Source organism: Pristiophorus japonicus, chromosome 19 (genome assembly GCF_044704955.1).
Source record: "Pristiophorus japonicus isolate sPriJap1 chromosome 19, sPriJap1.hap1, whole genome shotgun sequence".
Taxonomy (NCBI): domain Eukaryota; kingdom Metazoa; phylum Chordata; class Chondrichthyes; family Pristiophoridae; genus Pristiophorus; species Pristiophorus japonicus.
In genome coordinates this window covers 1,396,545-1,417,042 of record NC_091995.1, presented here as the reverse complement: position 1 = coordinate 1,417,042, position 20,498 = coordinate 1,396,545, and the positions used below count along the sequence as shown (strand labels likewise).

Below are 20,498 nucleotides of genomic sequence, written 5' to 3'. Positions count from 1 at the left end.
GGCCACTTCCTTAAGTACTCTGGGATGCAGACTATCAGGCCCCAGGGATTTATCAGCCTTCAATCCCATCAATTTCCCTAACACAATTTCCTGCATAATAAGGATTTCCTTCAGTTCCTCCTTCTCACTAGACCCTCAGTCCCCTAGTACTTCCGGAAGGTTATTTGTGTCTTCCTTCGTGAAGACAGAACCAAAGTATTTGTTCAATTGGTCTGCCATTTCTTTGTTCCCCATTATAAATTCATCTGAATCTGACTGCAAGGGACCTACATTTGTCTTTACTAATCTTTTTCTCTTCACACATCTATAGAAGCTTTTGCAGTCAGTTTTTATGTTCCCAACAAGCTTCTTCTCGTACTTTATTTTCCCCCTCTTAATTAAATCCTTGCCCTCCTCTGCTGAATTCTAAATTTCTCCCAGTTCTCAGGTTTGCTGCTTTTTCTGGCTAATTTATATGCCTCTTCCTTGGATTTAACACTATCCTTAATTTCCCTTGTTAGCCACGGTTGAGCCACCTTCTCTGTTTTATTTTTACTCCAGACAGGGATGTACAATTGCTGAAGTTCATCGATGTGATCTTTAAATGTTTGCCATTGCCTATCCACCGTCAACCCTTTAAGTATCATTTGCCAGTCTATTCTAGCCAATTCATGCCTCAAACTATCGAAGTTACCTTTCCTTAAATTCAGGACCCTAGTTTCTGAATTAACTGCGTCACTCTCCATCTTAATAAAGAATTCTATCATGTTATAGTCACTCTTCCCCAAGGGGCCTCGCACAACAAGATTGCTAATGAGTCCTTTCTCATTACACATCACCCAGTCTAGGATGGCCAGCTCCTGAGTTGGTTCCTCAACATATTGGTCTAGAAAACCATCGCCAATACACTCCAGGAAATCCACCTCCTCCACATTGCTTCCAGTTTGGTTAGCACAATCAATATGTAGATTAAAGTCACCCATGATAAAGTCACATTCAAACTGAAGCAGCAATAACAGTGAAGAATTAATGTTGGTATTCTATGTTAATAAGTTAATTAACAAGACATTTTACACGGGGATGTACATTTCTGAATAATTTCCGGTGACTACATTCACAGATTCAGTTCTCTGTATCAATACCTACCAGCTACTGTTAGCTCTACATCTCCTGCATCTCCCCAGGTATCAGAGCTCACGATGCATTTGTATTTGCCCTCGTCAGAGATACGGACACTGCTTAGATGGAGAGATATATTTCCCTGATCGAATTTGTCCCTAAAGAGCTCAATCCTTCCACGATACTTTAATAGCGTTTCACCATAGCGTCCATTTGTTAAGGAAACTACTTCCTCACTGGTTTCTGCTTTAAACCATTCCAGTTCCATACTTAGAGGGTCAAATCTCGGTGTGACCCGACAGTTCAGCACAACACTACTACCATTGGTCACTAGTACTTGGCCGTCTGTACCAGTCACTACGAACTTCCCTGTAACAGAAGAATGAGTAGCATTTAAATACTGTCACAGCACACATTGTACAGATAATCCAGATTGCATGCCTTTAAACCAGTCTCTTACCTGCTGCTGTAATGTGAAACTGCAACAACAGGAATGACACCAGTAAGCAATTCTCCATTGTGAACCCTGTAAATTAGATCAGAGTTACCAGGATCAATCACCCAATGTTTTCAAACTACATCATTAACATCCTTAACTCCAGGTTTGAATGTCTCCAATCCGGTTTCCGCCCCTGCCACAGTACCAACACGGCTCTCATCAAAGTCACAACAGACATCCTTTGTGACTGTGACAAAGGTAAACCATCCCTCCTCGTCCTTCTCGACCGATCTGCACCCATCGACACGGTTGACCACTCCATCCTCCTCCAACGCCTCTCCACCATCGTCCAGCTGGGTGGGACTGCACTCGCCTGGTTTCATTCTTATCCATCTAATCATAGCCAGAAAATCACCTGCAATGGCTTCTCTTCCCACTCCTGCATTGTTACCTCTGGTGTGCCCCAAGGAACTATCCTTGGCCCCTCCTATTTCTCATCTGTATGTTGCCCCTTGGTGACATCATCTGAAAACACCACGTCAGTTTCCACATGTACACTGACTACACCCAGCTCTACCTCACCACCACTTCTCTCCACCCCTCCTCGGTCTCCAAATTGTCAGACTGCTTGTCCGACATCCAGTACCGGATGAGCAGAAATTGACTCCAATGAAATATTGGGAAAACCATTATCTTTGGTTTCCGCCACAAACTCCGTTCCCTACCCACTGACTCCATCCCTCTCCCTGGCATCTGTCGGACGCTGATCCAGACTCTTCGCACCTTTGGTGTCATATTTGACCCAGAAATGAGCTTCCGACCACAAATCCGCAGCATAACTAAAACCGCCTATTTCCACCTGCGTAACATTGCCCACCTCCGCCCTTGCCTCAGCTCAACTGCTGCTGAAACCCTCATCCATGCCTCTGTTATTTCCAAACTTGATGATTCCAATGCACTCCTAGCTGGCCACCACATTCTACCCTACATAAACTTAAAGTGATCCAAAACTGGGCTACCTGTGTCCTAACTCACACCGAGTCCCGCTCACCCATCACCCACTGTGCTCGCTAATCTCCATTGGCTCCTGGTTAAGCAACGCCTCAATTTCAAAATTCTCATCCTGGTTTTCAAATCCCTCCAGGGCCTTGCCCCTCCCGATCTCTGTAATCTCCTCCAGCCCCACAACACCCCACCCCCAGATGTCTGCGCTCCTCTAATTCTGCCCTCTTGTGCATTCCTGAATATAATCGCTCAACCATTGATGTTCGTGCCTTATGTTGCCTGGGCCCTAAGCTCTGTAACTCCCTGCCTAAACTTCTCCGCCTCTCTCAACTCCTTTAAGGCGCCTCTTAAAACCTACCTCTTTGACCAAGCTTTTGGTCACCTGCCCCTAATTTCACCTTATGTGGGTCAGTGTCAAAACTTGTGTCTTATATCACTCCTGTGAAGCACCTTGGGACATTTCAGTATATTAAAGGCGCTATATAGATACAGGTTATTGTTGCTGTAACCCAGGGATAGGTGCACCACCGTCAGTTCTTCGCTCAGGCCAATATCCCCAGCATTGAAGCACTGACCACACTCGATCAGCTCCGCTGGACGGGCCACATTGTCCGCATACCCGGCACGAGACTCCCAAAACCAGCGCTCTACTTGGAGCTCCGACGCGGCAAGCGAGCCCCAGGTGGGCGGAGGAAACATTTCAGGGACACCCTCCTCGATAAAATGTAACACCCCCACCGACGACCGAAGAATCCCTGGCCCAAGACCGCCCGACGAGGAGGAAAAGCATCCGGGAAGGCGCGGAACGCTTCGAGTCTGTTCGCCAGGCGTCGACAGCGGAAGGAGCGCGCGGCAAACCAGGCATCCCACCCGTCTGCGACAGAGACTGCAGATCCCACATTGGTCTCATCGGTCACCTGAGATCTAATCTCTCGTGTGGAAGCAAGTCATCCTGGACTCTGAGGGACTGCCGATGATGGTGAACCCGGGGATCTGCTCCAGTCCGGCCCCTGGTTTGTGAGGAAGGGGGTCCCAGCCCAGCTGATCCTGTCCCCTCTCCCATTCCAGGTCACTCCATGCATTGGCAGCAAATGGCACCAACCTGTTTGCGCCCAAACCTTCCGCCCTACGCAATGGCTCAACTCGAAATCGCTGCGCAAAGGTCAATTTCGCTTTGCCGCAATTCCGGTGGGCGCGGCGCTGAACTGCAGCAAAGCGCCGATTGCAGCCCGTCCTAGGACATCTTTCCCCGGCTCCTGGCTCCTGCAGCCAGCCTTTCCCCGGGGGGAGGTGTCCGGAGCCCGGCTCTCACAGCCAGCCTTTCCCCGGGGGGAGGTGTCCGGAGCCCGGCTCTCACAGCCAGCCTTTCCCCGGGGGGAGGTGTCCGGAGCCCAGCCCTTTTCCTACATTTGCTGCCGGGACGCAGTTGCGAGCCGCTGGGTTTTGCTGAAGTGAGCCCAGTCCCGGGGAACCGACTTGATCTGGATCCGGTAAGGACGGGGCTTCCACTCGGCCCTTTGACATCAATTTGGAAACGGGGTTTAGCCGGTTCTCACCGAGCTGTCCGGATCTTCACTCACTCGCACATTTTCTGATGTCCAGCCCCGCCCAAGCTGTCAGCTCATGTCGAAAGATATTTAGACCACAATCAGGACTTCGGGCCAAGCGTGTACCCATCGGTCGTGTGTGTTCTTGCGGTGGGCCGTGTGTTTCCTTGTTGTGGGCCACGGAATGGTTTTAGGGCTGGAGGAGGTTACAGAGATAGGGAGGGGTGTAGGGGGCTGGACGGGATTACAGAGATAGGGAGGGGTGTAGGGGCTGGAGGAGGTTACAGAGATAGGGAGGGGTGTAGGGGCTGGAGGAGATTACAGAGATAGGGAGGGGTGTAGGGGCTGGAGGATGTTACAGAGATAGGGAGGGGTGTAGGGGCTGGAGGAGGTTACAGAGATAGGGAGGGGTGTAGGGGGCTGGAGGAGCTTACAGAGATAGGGAGGGGTGTAGGGGCTGGAGGAGGTTACAGAGATAGGGAGGGGTGTAAGGGCTGGAGGATGTTACAGAGATAGGGAGGTGTGTAGGGGCTGGAGGAGGTTACAGAGATAGGGAGGGGTGTAGGGGGCTGGAGGAGCTTACAGAGATAGGGAGGGGTGTAGGGGCTGGAGGAGGTTACAGAGATAGGGAGGGGTGTAAGGGCTGGAGGATGTTACAGAGATAGGGAGGGGGTGTAGGAGATTACAGAGATAGAGAGGGGTGTAGGGCTGGAGGAGTTTACAGAAATAGGGAGGGGTGTGGGGCTGGAGGAGGTTACAGAGATGGGGAGGGGTGTAGGGCTGGAGGAGATTACAGAGATAGGGAGGGGTGTAGGGGCTGGATGAGGTTACAGAGATGGGGAGTGGTGTAGGGCTGGAGGAGTTTACAGAGATAGGGAGGGGCTGTAGGAGATTACAGAGATAGAGAGGGGTGTAGGGCTGGAGGAGTTTACAGAAATAGGGAGGGGTGTGGGGCTGGAGGAGTTTACAGAGATAGGGAGGGGTTGTAGGGCTGTAGGAGGTTACAGAGATAGAGAGGGGTGTAGGGCTGGAGGAGTTTACAGAAATAGGGAGGGGTGTGGGGCTGGAGGGGGTTACAGCGATAGGGAGGGGTGTGGGGCTGGAGGGGGTTACAGCGATAGGGAGGGGTGTGGGGCTGGAGGGGGTTACAGCGATAGGGAGGGGTGTGGGGCTGGAGGGGGTTACAGCGATAGGGAGGGGTGTGGGGCTGGAGGGGGTTACAGCGATAGGGAGGGGTGTGGGGCTGGAAGGGGTTACAGCAATAGGGAGGGGTGTGGAGCTGGGGGAGTTTAGAGATAGGGAGTGTTGTCGGGCTGAAGGAGGTTACAGAGATAGGGAGGGGTATCGGGCTGGAGGAGGTGACAGGGAGGGGAGTAGGGCTGGAGGAGATTACAGAGATGGGGGGCTGGCGGTGTAGGGCTCGAGGAGGTTACAGAGATAGGGAGGGGTGTAGGGGCTGGAGGAGCTTACAGGGACAGGGAGGGGTGTCGGGCTGGAGGAGGTTACAGGAACAGGGAGGGGTGTAGGGCTGGAGGAGGTTACAGAGATAGGGAGGGGTGTAGGGCTGGAGGAGGTTACAGAGATAGGGAGGGGTGTAGGGGCTGGCGGAGCTTACAGGGACAGGGAGGGGTGTAGGGCTGGAGGAGGTTACAGGGACAGGGAGGGGTGTAGGGCTGGAGGAGGTTACAGAGATAGGGAGGGGAGTAGGGCTGGAGGAGGTGATAGGGAGGGGAGTAGGGCTGGAGGAGGTGATTGGGAGGGTTGTAGGGCTGGAGGAGATTACAGAGATGGTGGGGGTGGTGGTGTCGGGCTGGAGGAGATTACAGAAATACGGAAGAATTGGAGGAAATGAGGGGGTGTAGAGTTTGCAGAGATAGGGAGATCCTTGTGGCGGGTAAGGCCTTCTTGGCTGTAGCATGGTCACCTGAGAATGTCATTTACATCCAAGCAACATCTTTAGTTCTCATTTGATTAACTTGGTTCTTGTAAATCCATACAATCTTCAGTCGGATTGCCACTCAGATTTTATCCAGCTCCTGAAGAATTTACTGAGATAATTCACAAAAATAATTGCGTTCATTTTCAATTTGCAGGGTGATGAAAATGGACTGTGGTACTCTCCTTCTCGGCCTGTTCCTTGTTTGTGGTGCAGTATCTGGTGAGGAATCTCTCTTTCTCCATAATATTTCTATTTTTTAACATTGTTTACAGGTTGTGTTCTTTAACAGTAGCTTTTTCATCTTCCACGACATAATTAAAGGATGTCTCTTCTTGTACCTGGAGAAGTTTGACTCAATGATGTAATTATGTGTTGGCCATGGCTCAGTGGGTAATACTCTCGCCTCTGACTCAGGTGGTCATGGGTTCAAGTCCCATTCGGAGCACAAAATGTAGTCTGGCATTCCAGTGCTGCACTGAGGGAGAGCTGCACTAACGGAGGTGCCATCTTTCGGATGAGGTGTTAAACCGAGGCCCCTCCTTCACCGCAAGGGACTTCCAGGAGAGCAGAGAAAACACTTTAAGGATGTCCTCAAAAACTCCTTGAAAAAATGTGACATCCTCGTCGACTCTTGGGAATCCTTGGCCCAAGACCAATTAAATTAGAGGAGAAAAATTCGAGACCGTGTCAATCACTTTGAGTCTCTTTGTCGGGACCATGCATAAACCAAGCACAAATAGTGGAAGGAATGTATGGCAATCCAAGCACCCCACCCAGCCAATTCTTTAATCACCACCTGACCCACATGTGGTAGAGTCTGTCGATCCCGCACAGGACTCATTCGTCACCTTAGAGCCCATAATATTGGTGTGGAAGCAAGATATCCTCGACTCCTCGCTGGATGTGGTAGGGTTTGCTTGCCGTACCCCGAACGTCGGAGAAGACTTTCTGCTGCGCAATCTTCAGTTGGGTTGAGTCCGCTGATGCGGTAAGGCGCGTTTTGGATCTGTGGGGTAAGTACCCATTTTCTTTGGTTAGAAATAGGTTTCTACAGTCTTTTAGGTAATGTTTTACCCGTTGAGAGGTCAGGATTAGATTGTAGAGTGGAAACTTTTCGATTCTTCGTTTTTTCCCGTTGGAGTTTTGTTTCGAGTTTGGTCGATCGCGGTGGTTTTTCGTTGCTAACATGTTGATTGTGGTCAGTTGCTGCTGTGATGGTGGTGGTCTTCCTTCCTTCAGGACTTCGAGGTTGGAGAAGTTAGTTTACAACTGTCGCGTTGGTTTCTCTCCTTGTCTGGATGACACAGCGTAGTCTGGTACTAGTCTGTCATACCCTCTGTTGAAACAGGGGGCCAGTTATACAGTTTGAGTGGTTCTAATCTTGGCGCCTTATCTGTTCAGAATTCTTTGTTTAAATTTGGCGGGCTTGGCTCTTCTTTGTAATATTTTGGCGGGCTCGTTAAAAGTTGACATGTTTTGGGTGGGTTGATGTTCGAAAACTGTTTCCTGATGGAGATATTAGTTTGGTAATTGCAATGTCCTTTTGTGCTTAATTTTTCGCATACAGGCTGGCTTGGGCCTCTGTGATGTTTATGCTGAAATGGTTTTCCTGTTTCAAGTTGATGGTTAGCTATCTCTGGCCATTTTGCAATGTTAATGTCTCTTGTGGAGAGGGATTCTCGAATACCCATTTCTCCAGACAGGTTACTTTAGTCCTCACACCCAGGTAGTCTCATTAATCAGGTTGTCTCCTGTCAGTGCTTTTTAGGCCCGCCCACTGCGTGAATTTGCCTTATAAAAGTTCAAAATTCTATTAAAGTTCGTAGTTTCTTCCATAAGCACTTTAGGGTTCCAATCTTTTTGGTAGATAGTCCCAAATTAAATTTCCTTTCGAATGAGCCCAAACACTGGGGGGGTTCTTGTGAATTTTGCACCCTTTCAGTCCCCCCTGTTGATACTCCACACTCGAGTGTCAATCAAGGTAAGCAAAATTCCTGCTCCCAAGAGTCAACCTTCCCTGCATTTATACTAACTAAACATTACCCTGCATCACCCGTTGAAATGCAATGCAATATACAGGCGAATACAGTCATTACAATTCGGTTGCAGCATAGAGGGGGTACGATGCCCCACTATTACTCAGTTTTCACAGTAAAATAACGGTATACAGTCAAACACAACTTTAAGTAAAGTAAAAGCACATAGTCAAACACATTCTCAAGTTCAGTAAAAATAAAGGTATGTAGTGTGACACTCTTACCACACACAATATTTTGCGGTTTACAGCAGGTAAAATCAAACACAAATTAAACATGGTAGTATGGTGTCACCCCTCCCTGCGCGATTCCCAAGTTCGGCCAAGGAGCGTATAACACCCTTAGGTGCCTGACCTGACGGCCTCTGCGTTTCACTCGGCAAGTGAGACACCATAAGTAAAGTATAATCGCGTGTTGACAAATAACTGAAGTATGGGAAGCGATGTGGATCCAGACTGGGACCTCTATATTTCTGAAAAGGCCCCACCAAGGCGGAATGGTGATCGAGAATCTTTTTCCCTATCTCAATGGTTTTCTGTTCTAGAGTATAGAAGTGTTTCTGTGAGATAATTACAGCTTTTAGCAGAGCGGTAAGATGTTCGGGTAGAGGGGGAATTGCATAGCCAAAATGTACAACAAAACCCTGCAGGTTTGTAATGTTTTCCTTCACAGTGAGGTGGACATTGGAGGGTTCAGGAATGGGGGACAATCCCTTCCTGGGCCACTTGAACTGATGCCTCAGGTTTGAAGCAGAAACTGCTGTCACCTACCGGACACCAGAAGTGTCCATGTTAGTAGTGGGGCGCACTGGTGGTGACACAATATGTCCCACTCCCTATGTATGCTACCTGTGGAGGGACCTGGTCTTGTGTCATTACCTCCATGGTGCATTTAATAGGCTGTGTGACAGCAGCTTTAAACCCACAGTGTGACTTTGAATGGGCACTCAAGTACTGGGGACACAGTATTACGTGTGCACCCCGGCTCCGGCACCCGGAGAGGTCAGTACCCGTTACAGCGTGCTCCCACTTTATGACATAGAAACATAGAAAATAGGTGCAGGAGTAGGCCATTCAGCCCTTCTAGCCTGCACCGCCATTCAATGAGTTCATGGCTGAACATGCAACTTCAGTTCCCCATTCCTGCTTTCTCGCCATACCCCTTGATCCCCCTAGTAGTAAGGACTACATCTAACTCCTTTTTGAATATATTTAGTGAATTGGCCTCAACAACTTTCTGTGGTAGAGAATTCCACAGGTTCACCACTCTCTGGGTGAAGAAGTTTCTCCTCATCTCGGTCCTAAATGGCTTTCCCCCTTATCCTTAGACTATGACCCCGGTTCTGGACTTCCCCAACATTGAGAACATTCTTCCTGCATCTAACCTGTCTAAACCCGTCAGAATTTTAAACGTTTCTATGAGGTCCCCTCTCATTCTTCTGAACTCCAGTGAATACAAGCCCAGTTGATCCAGTCTTTCTTCATATGTCAGTCCCGCCATCCCGGGAATTAGTCTGGTGAACCTTCGGTGCACTCCCTCAATAGCAAGAATGTCCTTCCTCACGTTAGGAGACCAAAACTGTACACAATACTCCAGGTGTGGCCTCACCAAGGCCCTGTACAACTGTAGTAACACCTCCCTGCCCCTGTACTCAAATCCCCTCGCTCTGAAGGCCAATATGCCATTTGCTTTCTTAACCGCCTGCTGTACCTGCATGCCAACCTTCAAATGATTGATGTACCATGACACCCAGGTCTCGTTGCACCTCCCCTTTTCCTAATCTGTCACCATTCAGATAATAGTCTGTCTCTCTGTTTTTAACACCAAAGTGGATAACCTCACATTTATCTACATTATACTTCATCTGCCATGCATTTGCCCACTCACCTAACCTATCCAAGTCACTCTGCAGCCTCATAGCATCCTCCTCGCAGCTCACACTGCCACCCAATTTAGTGCCATCCGCAAATTTGGAGATACTACATTTAATCCCCTCGTCCAAATCATTAATGTACAATGTAAACAGCTGGGGCACCAGCACAGAACCTTGCGGTACCCCACTAGTCACTGCCTGCCATTCTGAAAAGTACCCATTTACTCCTACTCTTTGCTTCCTGTCTGACAACCAGTTCTCAATCCATGTCAACACACTACCCCCAATCCCATGTGCTTTAACTTTGCACATTAATCTCTTGTGTGGGACCTTGTCGAAAGCCTTCTGAAAGTCCAAATATACCACATCAACTGGTTCTCCCTTGTCCACTCTACTGGAAACATCCTCAAAAAAATTCCAGAAGATTTGTCAAGCATGATCTCCCTTTCACAAATCCATGCTGACTTGGACCTATCATGTCACCTCTTTCCAAATGCGCTGCTATGACATCCTTAATAATTGATTCCATCATTTTACCCACTACTGATGTCAGGCTGACCGGTCTATAATTCCCTGTTTTCTCTCTTCCCTCCTTTTTTAAAAAGTGGGGTTACATTGGCTACCCTCCACTTGATAGGAACTGATCCAGAGTCTATGGAATGTTGGAAAATGACTGTCAATGCATCCGCTATTTCCAAGGCCACCTCCTTAAGTTCTCTGGGATGCAGTCCATCAGGCCCTGGGGATTTATCGGCCTTCAGTCGCATCAATTTCCCCAACACAATTTCCCGACTAATAAGGATTTCCCTCATTTCCTCCTTCTTACTAGACTCTCTGACCCCTTTTATATCCGGTAGGTTGTTTGTGTCCTCCTTAGTGAATACCGAACCAAAGTACTTGTTCAATTGGTCTGCCATTTCTTTGTTCCCCATTATGACTTCCCCTGATTCTGACTGCAGGGGACCTACGTTTGTCTTTACTAACCTTTTTCTCTTTACATATCTATAGAAACTTTAGGGTGGGACCACTGAGAAACGAATGTATGCACCTCCCTGAATAACTCCAATGTTCTCCACCCCGTATACTGGTGTGGGTCGGGCTGTCCCACCCATGACCTGTATCCTTAATACTATCCCCATAATAGTGTGGTTAGATTTCCCACAGTCTACTGGGACAGGGTAGGCTTCAGAGGCGAGGCGGAGCCGGAAAAAAACCGCGCGATTCTGGAGCGCCCTGCAGCTCCATGTCTGCTTGGCGCGGCGCCCAGGGGGGCGGAGCCTACACTCGCGCCGATTTTGTAAGTGGGAGAGGGAGGGTACCATTTAAATTCGTTTTCTTCCTGCCGGCAACCCTGCGCGTGCGCGTTGGAGCGTTCGCGCACGCGCAGTATGAAGGAAACATTGGCAGTCGGCCATTTTTGTAGTTCTTTGTCGCTGTTTAGTTTTTGAACATTTTTTAATAAAAGCACATTGCCCTCAGCACATCAGCAGTGAGAAGGCTGCAGGAAGCCGCAGAAAGTTGAGGCAGCCGTTTCCCGACGGCCTCCCCGCCCCTGCTGTCGGGAAATGGCTGCTGAACTTGTGAGGCTTCCTGCAGCCTTCTCACTGTCTCCTTCACCCCCCCCCCCCCCCCCCCCCGCCCGCTGTCGGGAACGGCTGACTCCTTCCCCCCGCGGGAACAAATGGCTGCCTCCTCCTTCCCCCCCCCCCACGCGGGAACGATCGGCTTCCTTATAAATTTTTATTCAGGTTGGATTTATTTGTATAATAATTGTATAAGTATAAATAAGGATTTATTGTAGAATTTAATGACTTCCCTTCCCCCCCCCCCACCTCGTTCTGGACGCCTAATTTGTAACTTGCGCCTGATTTTTTAATGTGTAGAACAGGTTTTTTCAGTTCTACAAAAATCTTCACGTGCTCCATTCTAAGTTAGTTTGGAGTACGTTTTCACTGTGGAAACTTTGAAATCAGGCGTCAGTGGCCTGACACGCCCCCTTTTGAAGAAAAAATCTGTTCCAAAGTGAAACTGTTCTACCTGATTAGAATTGCAGAAAACAAAATGTGGAGAATTGCGATTTCTAAGATAGTCCGTTCTCCACCAGTTGTTCCTAAAAAATCAGGTGCAAATCATGTGGAAACTTGGGCCCAGGGAGATTAAAGTAACAGTGACCTCAGTCTTTAATAAGACACTCCAGAGTGAGGAACAGGCCTTAGGGGCCGGCTTATATACAGTGCTCCCAAGGGATGCTGGGATCCCTTGGGACTTCAGGGGATGCGCTCCCTGGTGGTGGAACATGGGAGTGCATGCTTTACAGATACACAACATCACTCCCCCCCCCAAAGTCAAAGTGAAAACTATTTACAAGGTGAGGCGGTCGGGAGCCTTTCTTTCCCTGGTGGACTGCCTCAGTACAAATGTCTGTTCTGGTTTGTTGGCTGTGCCCTCACTGGGCTGGTGTGTTGTTGGCCCTGCAGGGCTACTAGGTGAGCCTGGCCTTGCTGGGCTGTTGGGTGTGATGGGTTCGATTTCCTGGTCCGGGATGGTGTCATTGATCCTTTGGGTGTGTGTTGTGGGCTCGAAAAAGGTGGTGTCTGCTGTGGGTTGTTCAGGGCAGTCTGTGAACCGCAGCCTCGTTTGGTCCAGGTGCTTTCTGCAAATTTGTCCATTGTCTAGTTTGACTACAAACACCCTACTCCCTTCTTTAGCTATCACTGTGTCCGCGATCCACTTGGGACCATGTCCATAGTTTAGCACATACACAGGGTCATTCAGATCAATTTCCCGTGACAGAGTGGCGCGACCATCGTTTACATTTTGTTGCTGCCGCCTGTTCTCTATCTGATCATGCAGGTTGGGGTGAACCAGCGAGAGTCTGGTTTTAAGTGTCCTTTTTATGAGTAGCTCAGCCGGGGGCACGCTTGTGAGCGAGTGGGTTCTCGTGCGGCAGTGAGCAGTACTCAGGACAGGCGGGTTTGGAGTGAGAATTGGATAGAGAATTGGCTGGCGAACAGAAAACAGAGAGTCGGGATAAATGGGTCCTTTTCGGGTTCGAAATCGGTGTTTAGTGGTGTGCCACAGGGATCGGTGCTGGGAACAACTGTTTACAATATACATAGATGACCTGGAAGAGGGGACAGAGTGTAGTGCAACAAAATTTGCAGATGACACAAAGATTAGTGGGAAAGCGGGTTGTGTAGAGGACACAGAGAGGCTGCAAATAGATTTAGATAGGTTAAGTGAATGGGCTAAGGTTTGGCAGATGGAATACAATGTCGGAAAGTGTGAGGTCATCCACCTTGGGGGAAAAAAAACAGTAAAAGGGAATATTATTTGAATGGGGAGAAATTACAACATGCTGCGGTGCAGAGGGACCTGGGGGTCCTTGTGCATGAAACTCAATCCCAAAAAGTTAGTTTGCAGGTGCAGCAGGTAATCAGGAAGGCGAATGGAATGTTGGCCTTCATTGCGAGAGGGATGGAGTACAAAAGCAGGGAGGTCCTGCTGCAAATGTACAGGGTATTGGTGAGGCCGCACCTGGAGTACTGCGTGCAGTTTTGGTCACCTTACTTAAGGAAGGATATACTAGCTTTGGAGGGGGTACAGAGATGATTCACTAGGCTGATTCCGGAGATGAGGGGGTTACCTTATGATGATAGATTGAGTAGACTGGGTCTTTACTCGTTGCAGTTCAGAAGGATGAGGGGTGATCTTATAGAAACATTTAAAATAATGAAAGGGATAGACAAGATAGAGGCGGAGAGGTTGTTTCCACTGGTCGGGGAGACTAGAACTAGGGGGCACAGCCTCAAAATACGGGGAACCAATTTAAAACCGAGTTGAGAAGGAATTTCTTCTCCCAGAGGGTTGTGAATCTGTGGAATTCTCTGCCCAAGGAAGCAGTTGAGGCTAGCTCATTGAATGTATTCAAGTCACAGATAGATAGATTTTTAACCAATAAGGGAATTAAGGGTTACGGGGAGAGGGCGGGTAAGTGGGGCTGAGTCCACGGCCAGATCAGCCATGATCTTGTTGAATGGCGGAGCAGGCTCGAGGGGCAAGATGGCCTACTCCTGTTCCTAATTCTTATGTTCTTATGTTCTTATGAGCCTTCTGTGACTCGTTTAATTATTTGATTGTTTGTACTGTCCGCTCTGCCTGCCCATTGGAGGTTGGTTTAAACGGGGCCGAGGTGACATGTTTGATTCCATTGCGGGTCATGAATTCTTTAAAGTCGGCATTGGTGAAACATGGCCCGTTGTCACTGACTAGTATGTCAGGCAGGCTGTGGGTGGTAAACATGGCCCTCAGGCCTTCAATGGTGGCGGTGGCAGTGCTTCCTGACATTATTTCACATTCAATCCATTTTCAAAAAGCATCCACCACCACCAGGAACATTTTACCGAGAAACGGGCCCACGTAGTCCACATGGATCCTCGACCGTTGTCTGGAGGGCCAGGACCACAAACTTAGTGGTGCCTCTCTGGGCGCGTTGCTCAACTGAGCACACACGCTGCATTGCCGTACACAGGACTCTAAGGCAGAGTCGATACCAGGCCACCAAACGTGGGTATCTGGCTATCCCTTTCAGCATTACTATACCCGGGTGTGTGCTGTGGAGATCAGAGATGAACATCTCCCTGCCCTTTTTTGGGTAGCACAACGCGGTTACCCCACAACAGGCAGTCTGCCTGAATGGATAGCTTGTCCTTTCGCCGCTGGAACGGCTTGATTAGCTCTTGCATTTCAACGGGGATGCTGGCCCAGCTCCCATGCAGTACACAATTCTTTACTAGGGACAGCAGAGGATCCTGGATGGTTCAAGGCCTAATCTGGCGGGCCGTGACAGGTGATTTATCATTTTCAAATGCTTCCATGACCATCAACAAGTTTGCAGGCTGCGCCATTTCCACCCCCGTGGTGGGCAATGGTAGCCGACTGAGAGCATCCGCACAGTTCTCGGTGCCTGGCCTGTGGCGGATGGTATTGTTATACACTGATAGCACGAGTGCCCACCTTTGTATGCGGGCTGAGGCATTAGTATTTATCCCTTGTTTTCAGCAAACAAGGATATAAGGGGCTTGTGATCGGTTTCCAGCTCAAATTTGAGGCCAAACAGGTTCTGATGCATTTTCTTTACCCGAACACACACATTAATGCCTCTTTCTCAGTCATGCCACAGGCCGTCTCAGCCTTAGACAAGCTCCTGGAGGCATAGGCGACAGGTTGCAACTTCCCCACAGCGTTAGCTTGTAATGCACACCCGACTCCGTACGACGACGCATCACATGCTAGCACGAGTCTTCTACACGGGTTATACAATGCAAGCAGCTTGTTGGAGGATAAAATGTTTCTGGCTTTCTCAAATGCAATTACTTGTTTTTTTCCCCATACCCAGTTCTCACCTTTGCGCAATAACACATGTAGGGGCTCTAAGGGGGTGCTTAACCCCGGGAGGAAGTTACCAAAATAGTTGAGGAGTCCCGGGAACGACCGCAGCTCTGTGACGTTCTGTGGCCTGGGTGCGTTCCTGATAGCCTCTGTCTTGGCATCTGTGGGCCGAAATCCGCCCGCCGCGATCTTTCTCTGCAAAAACTCCACTTCTGTTGCCATGAAGACACATTTCGACCTCTTCAGCCGTAGGCCTACGTGATCCAGTTGCTGGAGGACTTCCTCCAGCTTTTGTCGGTGCTCAACGGTGTCCCGACCGGTGACCAATATGTCGTCCTGAAAAACCACCGTGTGTGGTACCGACTTGAGTAGGCTCCCTATGTTTCTCTGGAAGATCGCTGCAGCCGACCGAATTCCAAATGGGCATCTGTTGTAGATGAACAGTCCCTTGTGCGTGTTGATGCAGGTGAGGCCCTTCGAAGACTCCTCCAGCTCCTGCGTCATGTAGGCCGAAGTCAGGTCGAGCTTGGTGAACGTCTTGCCTCCTGCCAGCATCGCAAATAGGTCGTCTGCCTTAGGTAGCGGGTATTGGTCCTGTAGCGAGAAACGATTAATAGTTACTTTATAATCGCCGCAAATCCTGACCGTGCCATCACTTTTGAGTACTGGAACAATCGGGCTGGCCCACTCGCTGAATTCCACTGGGGAGATGATGCCCTCGCGTTGCAGCCTGTCCAGCTCGATTTCTACTCTCTCCCTCATCATGTGAGGTACCACTCGGGCCTTGTGGTGAATGGGTCGTGCCTCTGGGACCAAGTGGATCCACACCTTCGCCCCGGAAAAGTTTCCAATGCCTGGCTCAAAAAGGGAAGGAAATTTGTTAAGAACCTGGGTACATAAGGCCTCATCGACATGTGATAGCGCTCGGATGTCACCCCAGTTCTAGCGGATTTTGCCCAGCCAGCTCCTTCCAAGCAGTGTGGGGCCATCGCCCGGGACAATCCAGAGTGGCAGTTCGTGCACCGTGCCCTCGTAGGTGACCTTGACCATGGCGCTGCCCAGGACAGTGATGAGCTCTTTGGTGTACGTTCTCAGTTTCGTGTGGATGGGGCTCAGGGCTGGTCTGAGTGCCTTGTTGCACCACAGTCTCTCAAACATCTTTTTACTCATGATGGATTGGCTAGCGCCAGTGTCCAGTTCCATGGCTATGGGTAAGCCATTCAATTTTACATTTAGCATTATAGGTGGACATTTCGTCGAAAATGTGTGCACCCCATGTACTTCAGCATCTGCCTCCTCTCTGAGGCTCGAAATTGCTTTGATCCACCATGGACCGATCTTCCTCTGCCACGTGGTGGTTAGCAGGTTTTGCAGAGCTTGCAGTTCATTTGCTGGAGGTGCCCCATTGTTCCACAGCTCTTGCAAACATACCCTTTGAAGCGGCATGAATAGGCTGAATGGAAGCCTGTACAACGCCAACAAGGTGTGAATTGCCTTGCATTCATCCTTTGTTGCGGACTCAGTCATCTGGGTCACCTGAGGCCTGCTGGCAGTTGCAGACTCGTGGTTTCTGCCCTGTACATTTTTGCTCGCAGTTAATTTATGAACATTGCTCGCACTTGTGTGCTGAGAGATTTGTTTGGTGTTATCATTGGTGGACATAAACGCCTGTGCTATCGCAATAGCCTTACTGAGGGTCTGTGTCTCTACAGTCAAAAGTTTTCGTAGGATGGTCTCGTGGCCAATGCCCAGTACAAAAAAGTCTCTGAACATTTGCTCCAGGTAGCCATCAAATTCACATTGTCCTGCAAGTGGCCTTAGCTCGGCGACGTAGCTCGCCACTTCCTGACCTTCAGATCGCTGGCACGTGTAGAACCGATACCTCGCCATTGGCACGCTCTCCCTCGGGTTAAGATGCTCCCGAACCAATGTACACAGCTCCTCATACGACTTATCTGTGGGTTTCACCGGAGGCAGAAGATTCTTCATGAGGCTGTAGGTCGGTGCCCCACAGACCGTGAGGAGGACCGCTCTCCTTTTTGCAGCGCTTCCTTCTCCGTCCAGCTTGTTGGCTACAAAGTACTGGTCTAGCCGTTCGACATAGGCTTCCCAGTCATCACCCTCCGAGAACTTCTCCAGGATGCCCACAATTTGCTGCATCTTTGCGTTGGATTCGCATACTCGTCGCCAGTTATTGTGTTCCTAACACAGATGAGACTGCACACAGGGAGGTTAAAGTAACAGTGACCTCAGTCTTTAATAAGACACTCCAGAGTGAGGAACAGGCCTTAGGGGCCGGCTTATATACAGTGCTCCCAAGGGATGCTGGGATCCCTTGGGACTTCAGGGGATGTGCTCCCTGGTGGCGGAACATGGGAGTGCATGCTTTACAGATACACAACATTCAAAGAGCGTTATAGTAGGATTACACCTCCCACCTCCCAATACCTAACTCCAGGGCAGGCAGGGACTATGCTTACCAATCCTTGTGACAGTTAACGGTAGATCGCGGTTTCGGGGTTTGCTGGATGTGGTAGGGTTTGCTTGCCGCACCCAGAATGTCGGAGGAGACTTTCTGCTGCACAATCTTCAGTTGGGTTGAGTCCGCTGATGCGGTAAGGCGAGTTTTGGATCTGTGGGGTAAGTACCTGTCGGTGGCACATTCTAATCTGCGACTCGAGAGTTGTTCAACGTTGGTTGTGGTCGGCTTCATAAAAAGAGGTATAACTGTACAAAAGTAAGGAAGTTATGATAAACGTTTATGAAACACTGGCTCGCCCTCAACTGGAGTATTGTGTCCAGTTCTGGGCACAGCATTTTAGGAAGCCTTAGAGAGGGTGCAGAAAAGATTTACAAGAATGGTTCCAGGGATGAGGGACTTCAGTTGTGTAGATAAACTGGAGAAACTGGGGTTGCTCTCCATAGAGCAGAGGTTGTGAGATTTTATAGGTGTGTTCAAAATCATGAGGGGTCTGGACAGAGTAGGAGAGAAACTGTTCCCATTGGCGGAAGGATCGAGAACCAAGGGTCACAGATTTACGGTCATTGACAGAAGAAAAACTTTTTTACGCAAGCCTTTTGGCATGTCCCAAGGTCGAGAAAGGGGCTACGTATATGCATAGCGAAGGAGCGGCGAGAGTTTGTAGAGGGACGTGATCGAGGCCCAGAAGAGTCGAGGGCCCAGGGGCAGCACGGGCCAGTCCACACTGCAATATGTGTGCGCACTAGGTCTGTGCAGCAGAGCTGGTCTCCAGTCGTCTTGGTTAATCCTTGCCACTGGACCAAGACCTAGCTTTGACAAGCCCGTGTGGTGGCTGGTGTGCAACGGTCACCCCACGTTAAAACAATCCATGCACAGGCATCTTCCACCCTTCAATTGTAGTTCGGGACCTGGAATATTAGGTCCTTCATTGAAACACCTGTGAACTCATCCCTTTTTTGGTGTGGAAGCAAGTCATCCTCATTTCGAGGGACTACCTATGATGATGATGTATAAACAAGCAATGGTCCTATAAGCTGTACAGCTGTCTGCGGTTCCCACGCAGGCCACTTGCCAGCTCTACAATGGGAATAACCATGCATGTGCAGAAATTGGACCGCACAACTCTTAAAAGGACCATGCACTCAAAAAAAAAAGGGATCATTGTCTGCAAGTCTCTTCCTTTTATTTCCTCTAATCCCCAGACTGAAATGCAGACGATGAAGGAAGCTCTCAGTTTCTCTTTGTCAGCTAGCTGTAAGAGTTCGATATGATACGTCTGCACTCACAGCAGAAATGTCCTCTGAATTTGCCAATAGTTCAGGTAAAAGGCGGCTGGTGAGGGAAATGGTGCTGTCTGACAACATTTGAAAACTTGTTCCTGTAACTGGTGCAACATGTGTTTTTATGGTCTGTCTCGCCTGTTCCCCATTGTACAAAAAAAATCAATGATAAATGCATCCTGAGATCTTTATCGTAAGAGGCATTTTGCTTTATGAAATTTTCTGACTGTAAAGTTTACATTTCAGCCCTTGGCAGCCAACCTGTTATTCGCATGGATGGATTTCAGGGCAGGAACATCCGACTCCGCTGTGAAAGCAGGAGCTCGTCCTCTAACCTCCAAATATTGTGGCAAGATGGTGATGGAAACAGGCTGATTTCATCCAACTCTAAGGAAACTGAGGATCCGAAGGATGTTTTCACTGTCCTCAGTCACATCACAGCGAACGCTTCCAACAATAAATATGCCTGTCTTGTTCACAGTGAAGGAATGAAAACCGAGGGAGAGGCCATGATTGAAATATCAGGTCAGCAAACAAGATTAAACACATCAATGAAGATATTTCGTGCATTGTGTTGTTTCTCCTTGTTACAGGAACCAAAGTCGGGGTCAATCAATGGACAGGTGGTCAGCTGCCCGGGACTGTCGTTCATCTGCTGGACTATTTGAGCCACTATAAAGGAGCTCTTTTGCCGTTGATTGGTGGTGTATCATGTTTTCCATGAGAATACTTCTCAATTGCTGCTTTTAAATTTGTTATAATTGAGAGGACAGCAGGTTCTATTTCTATACCTTCATGTAATTATGTGGATATAGAAATTAGTCGCTGAATTTTAAATTTACCTGGAGATTTACGAGAACGTTGCCTGGATTGGAGAATTTTAGTTATGAGGAAAGATTAGATAGGCTGTGTTTGTTTTCTTTGGAACAGAGGAGGTTGAGGGTGTATAAGATTATGAGGGGCCTGGATAGAGTGGATAGGACGGACCTATTTCCCTTAGCAGAAGGATCAACACTCACGGGGCATAGATTTGAAGTAATTGGTGGGAGGTTTAGAGGGGATGTTGAGGGGAAACTTCATCACCCAGAGGGTGGTGGGGGTCTGGAACTCACGGCCTGAAAGGGTGGCAGAGGCAGAAACCCTCACCACATTTAAAAAGTACCTGGATGTGCACCTGAAGTGCTGTAACCCACAGGGCTACGGACCGAGAGCTGGAAAGTGGGATTAGGCTGGGTAGCTCTTGGTCGGCCGGCACGGACACGATGGGTCGAAATGGCCTCCTTCCGTGCTGTAAATTTCTACGATTCTAATTGTTACCTTATTTCTGGTTAAATAATAGGCAACAAAACCAAATGCAACTGTGGTACATTTTCTGTGTTGCCTTGATATTTACACACACTGGTGCATT

General features: G+C 49.0%; 2 protein-coding genes across 3 annotated transcripts in view; one reads left to right on the top strand and one right to left on the bottom strand.

Moving 5' to 3' along the window:
• LOC139229608 (butyrophilin subfamily 1 member A1-like) overlaps positions 1–4,260 on the bottom strand; it is a 54,445-nt gene extending 50,185 nt beyond the window's left edge. Inside the window, exons 1-3 of one of the 2 annotated variants that reach the window (XM_070861115.1) lie at positions 4,129–4,260; positions 1,559–1,624; positions 1,126–1,467 (exon numbers count right to left, since the gene is read on the bottom strand). In XM_070861115.1, the coding sequence (XP_070717216.1) occupies positions 1,126–1,467; positions 1,559–1,624; positions 4,129–4,219 (499 nt within the window). In that variant the 5' untranslated portion in view covers positions 4,220–4,260. Of the gene's footprint in view, positions 1–1,125; positions 1,468–1,558; positions 1,625–4,098 lie in introns of both variants that reach the window. The other variant, XM_070861116.1, reaches the window with a different exon arrangement.
• LOC139229609 (erythroid membrane-associated protein-like) overlaps positions 3,751–20,498 on the top strand; it is a 42,477-nt gene continuing 25,729 nt past the window's right edge. Inside the window, exons 1-3 of the mRNA XM_070861117.1 lie at positions 3,751–4,032; positions 6,183–6,247; positions 19,337–19,615. Of these exons, the coding sequence (XP_070717218.1) occupies positions 6,187–6,247; positions 19,337–19,615 (340 nt within the window). The 5' untranslated portion in view covers positions 3,751–4,032; positions 6,183–6,186. The remainder of the gene's footprint in view (positions 4,033–6,182; positions 6,248–19,336; positions 19,616–20,498) is intronic.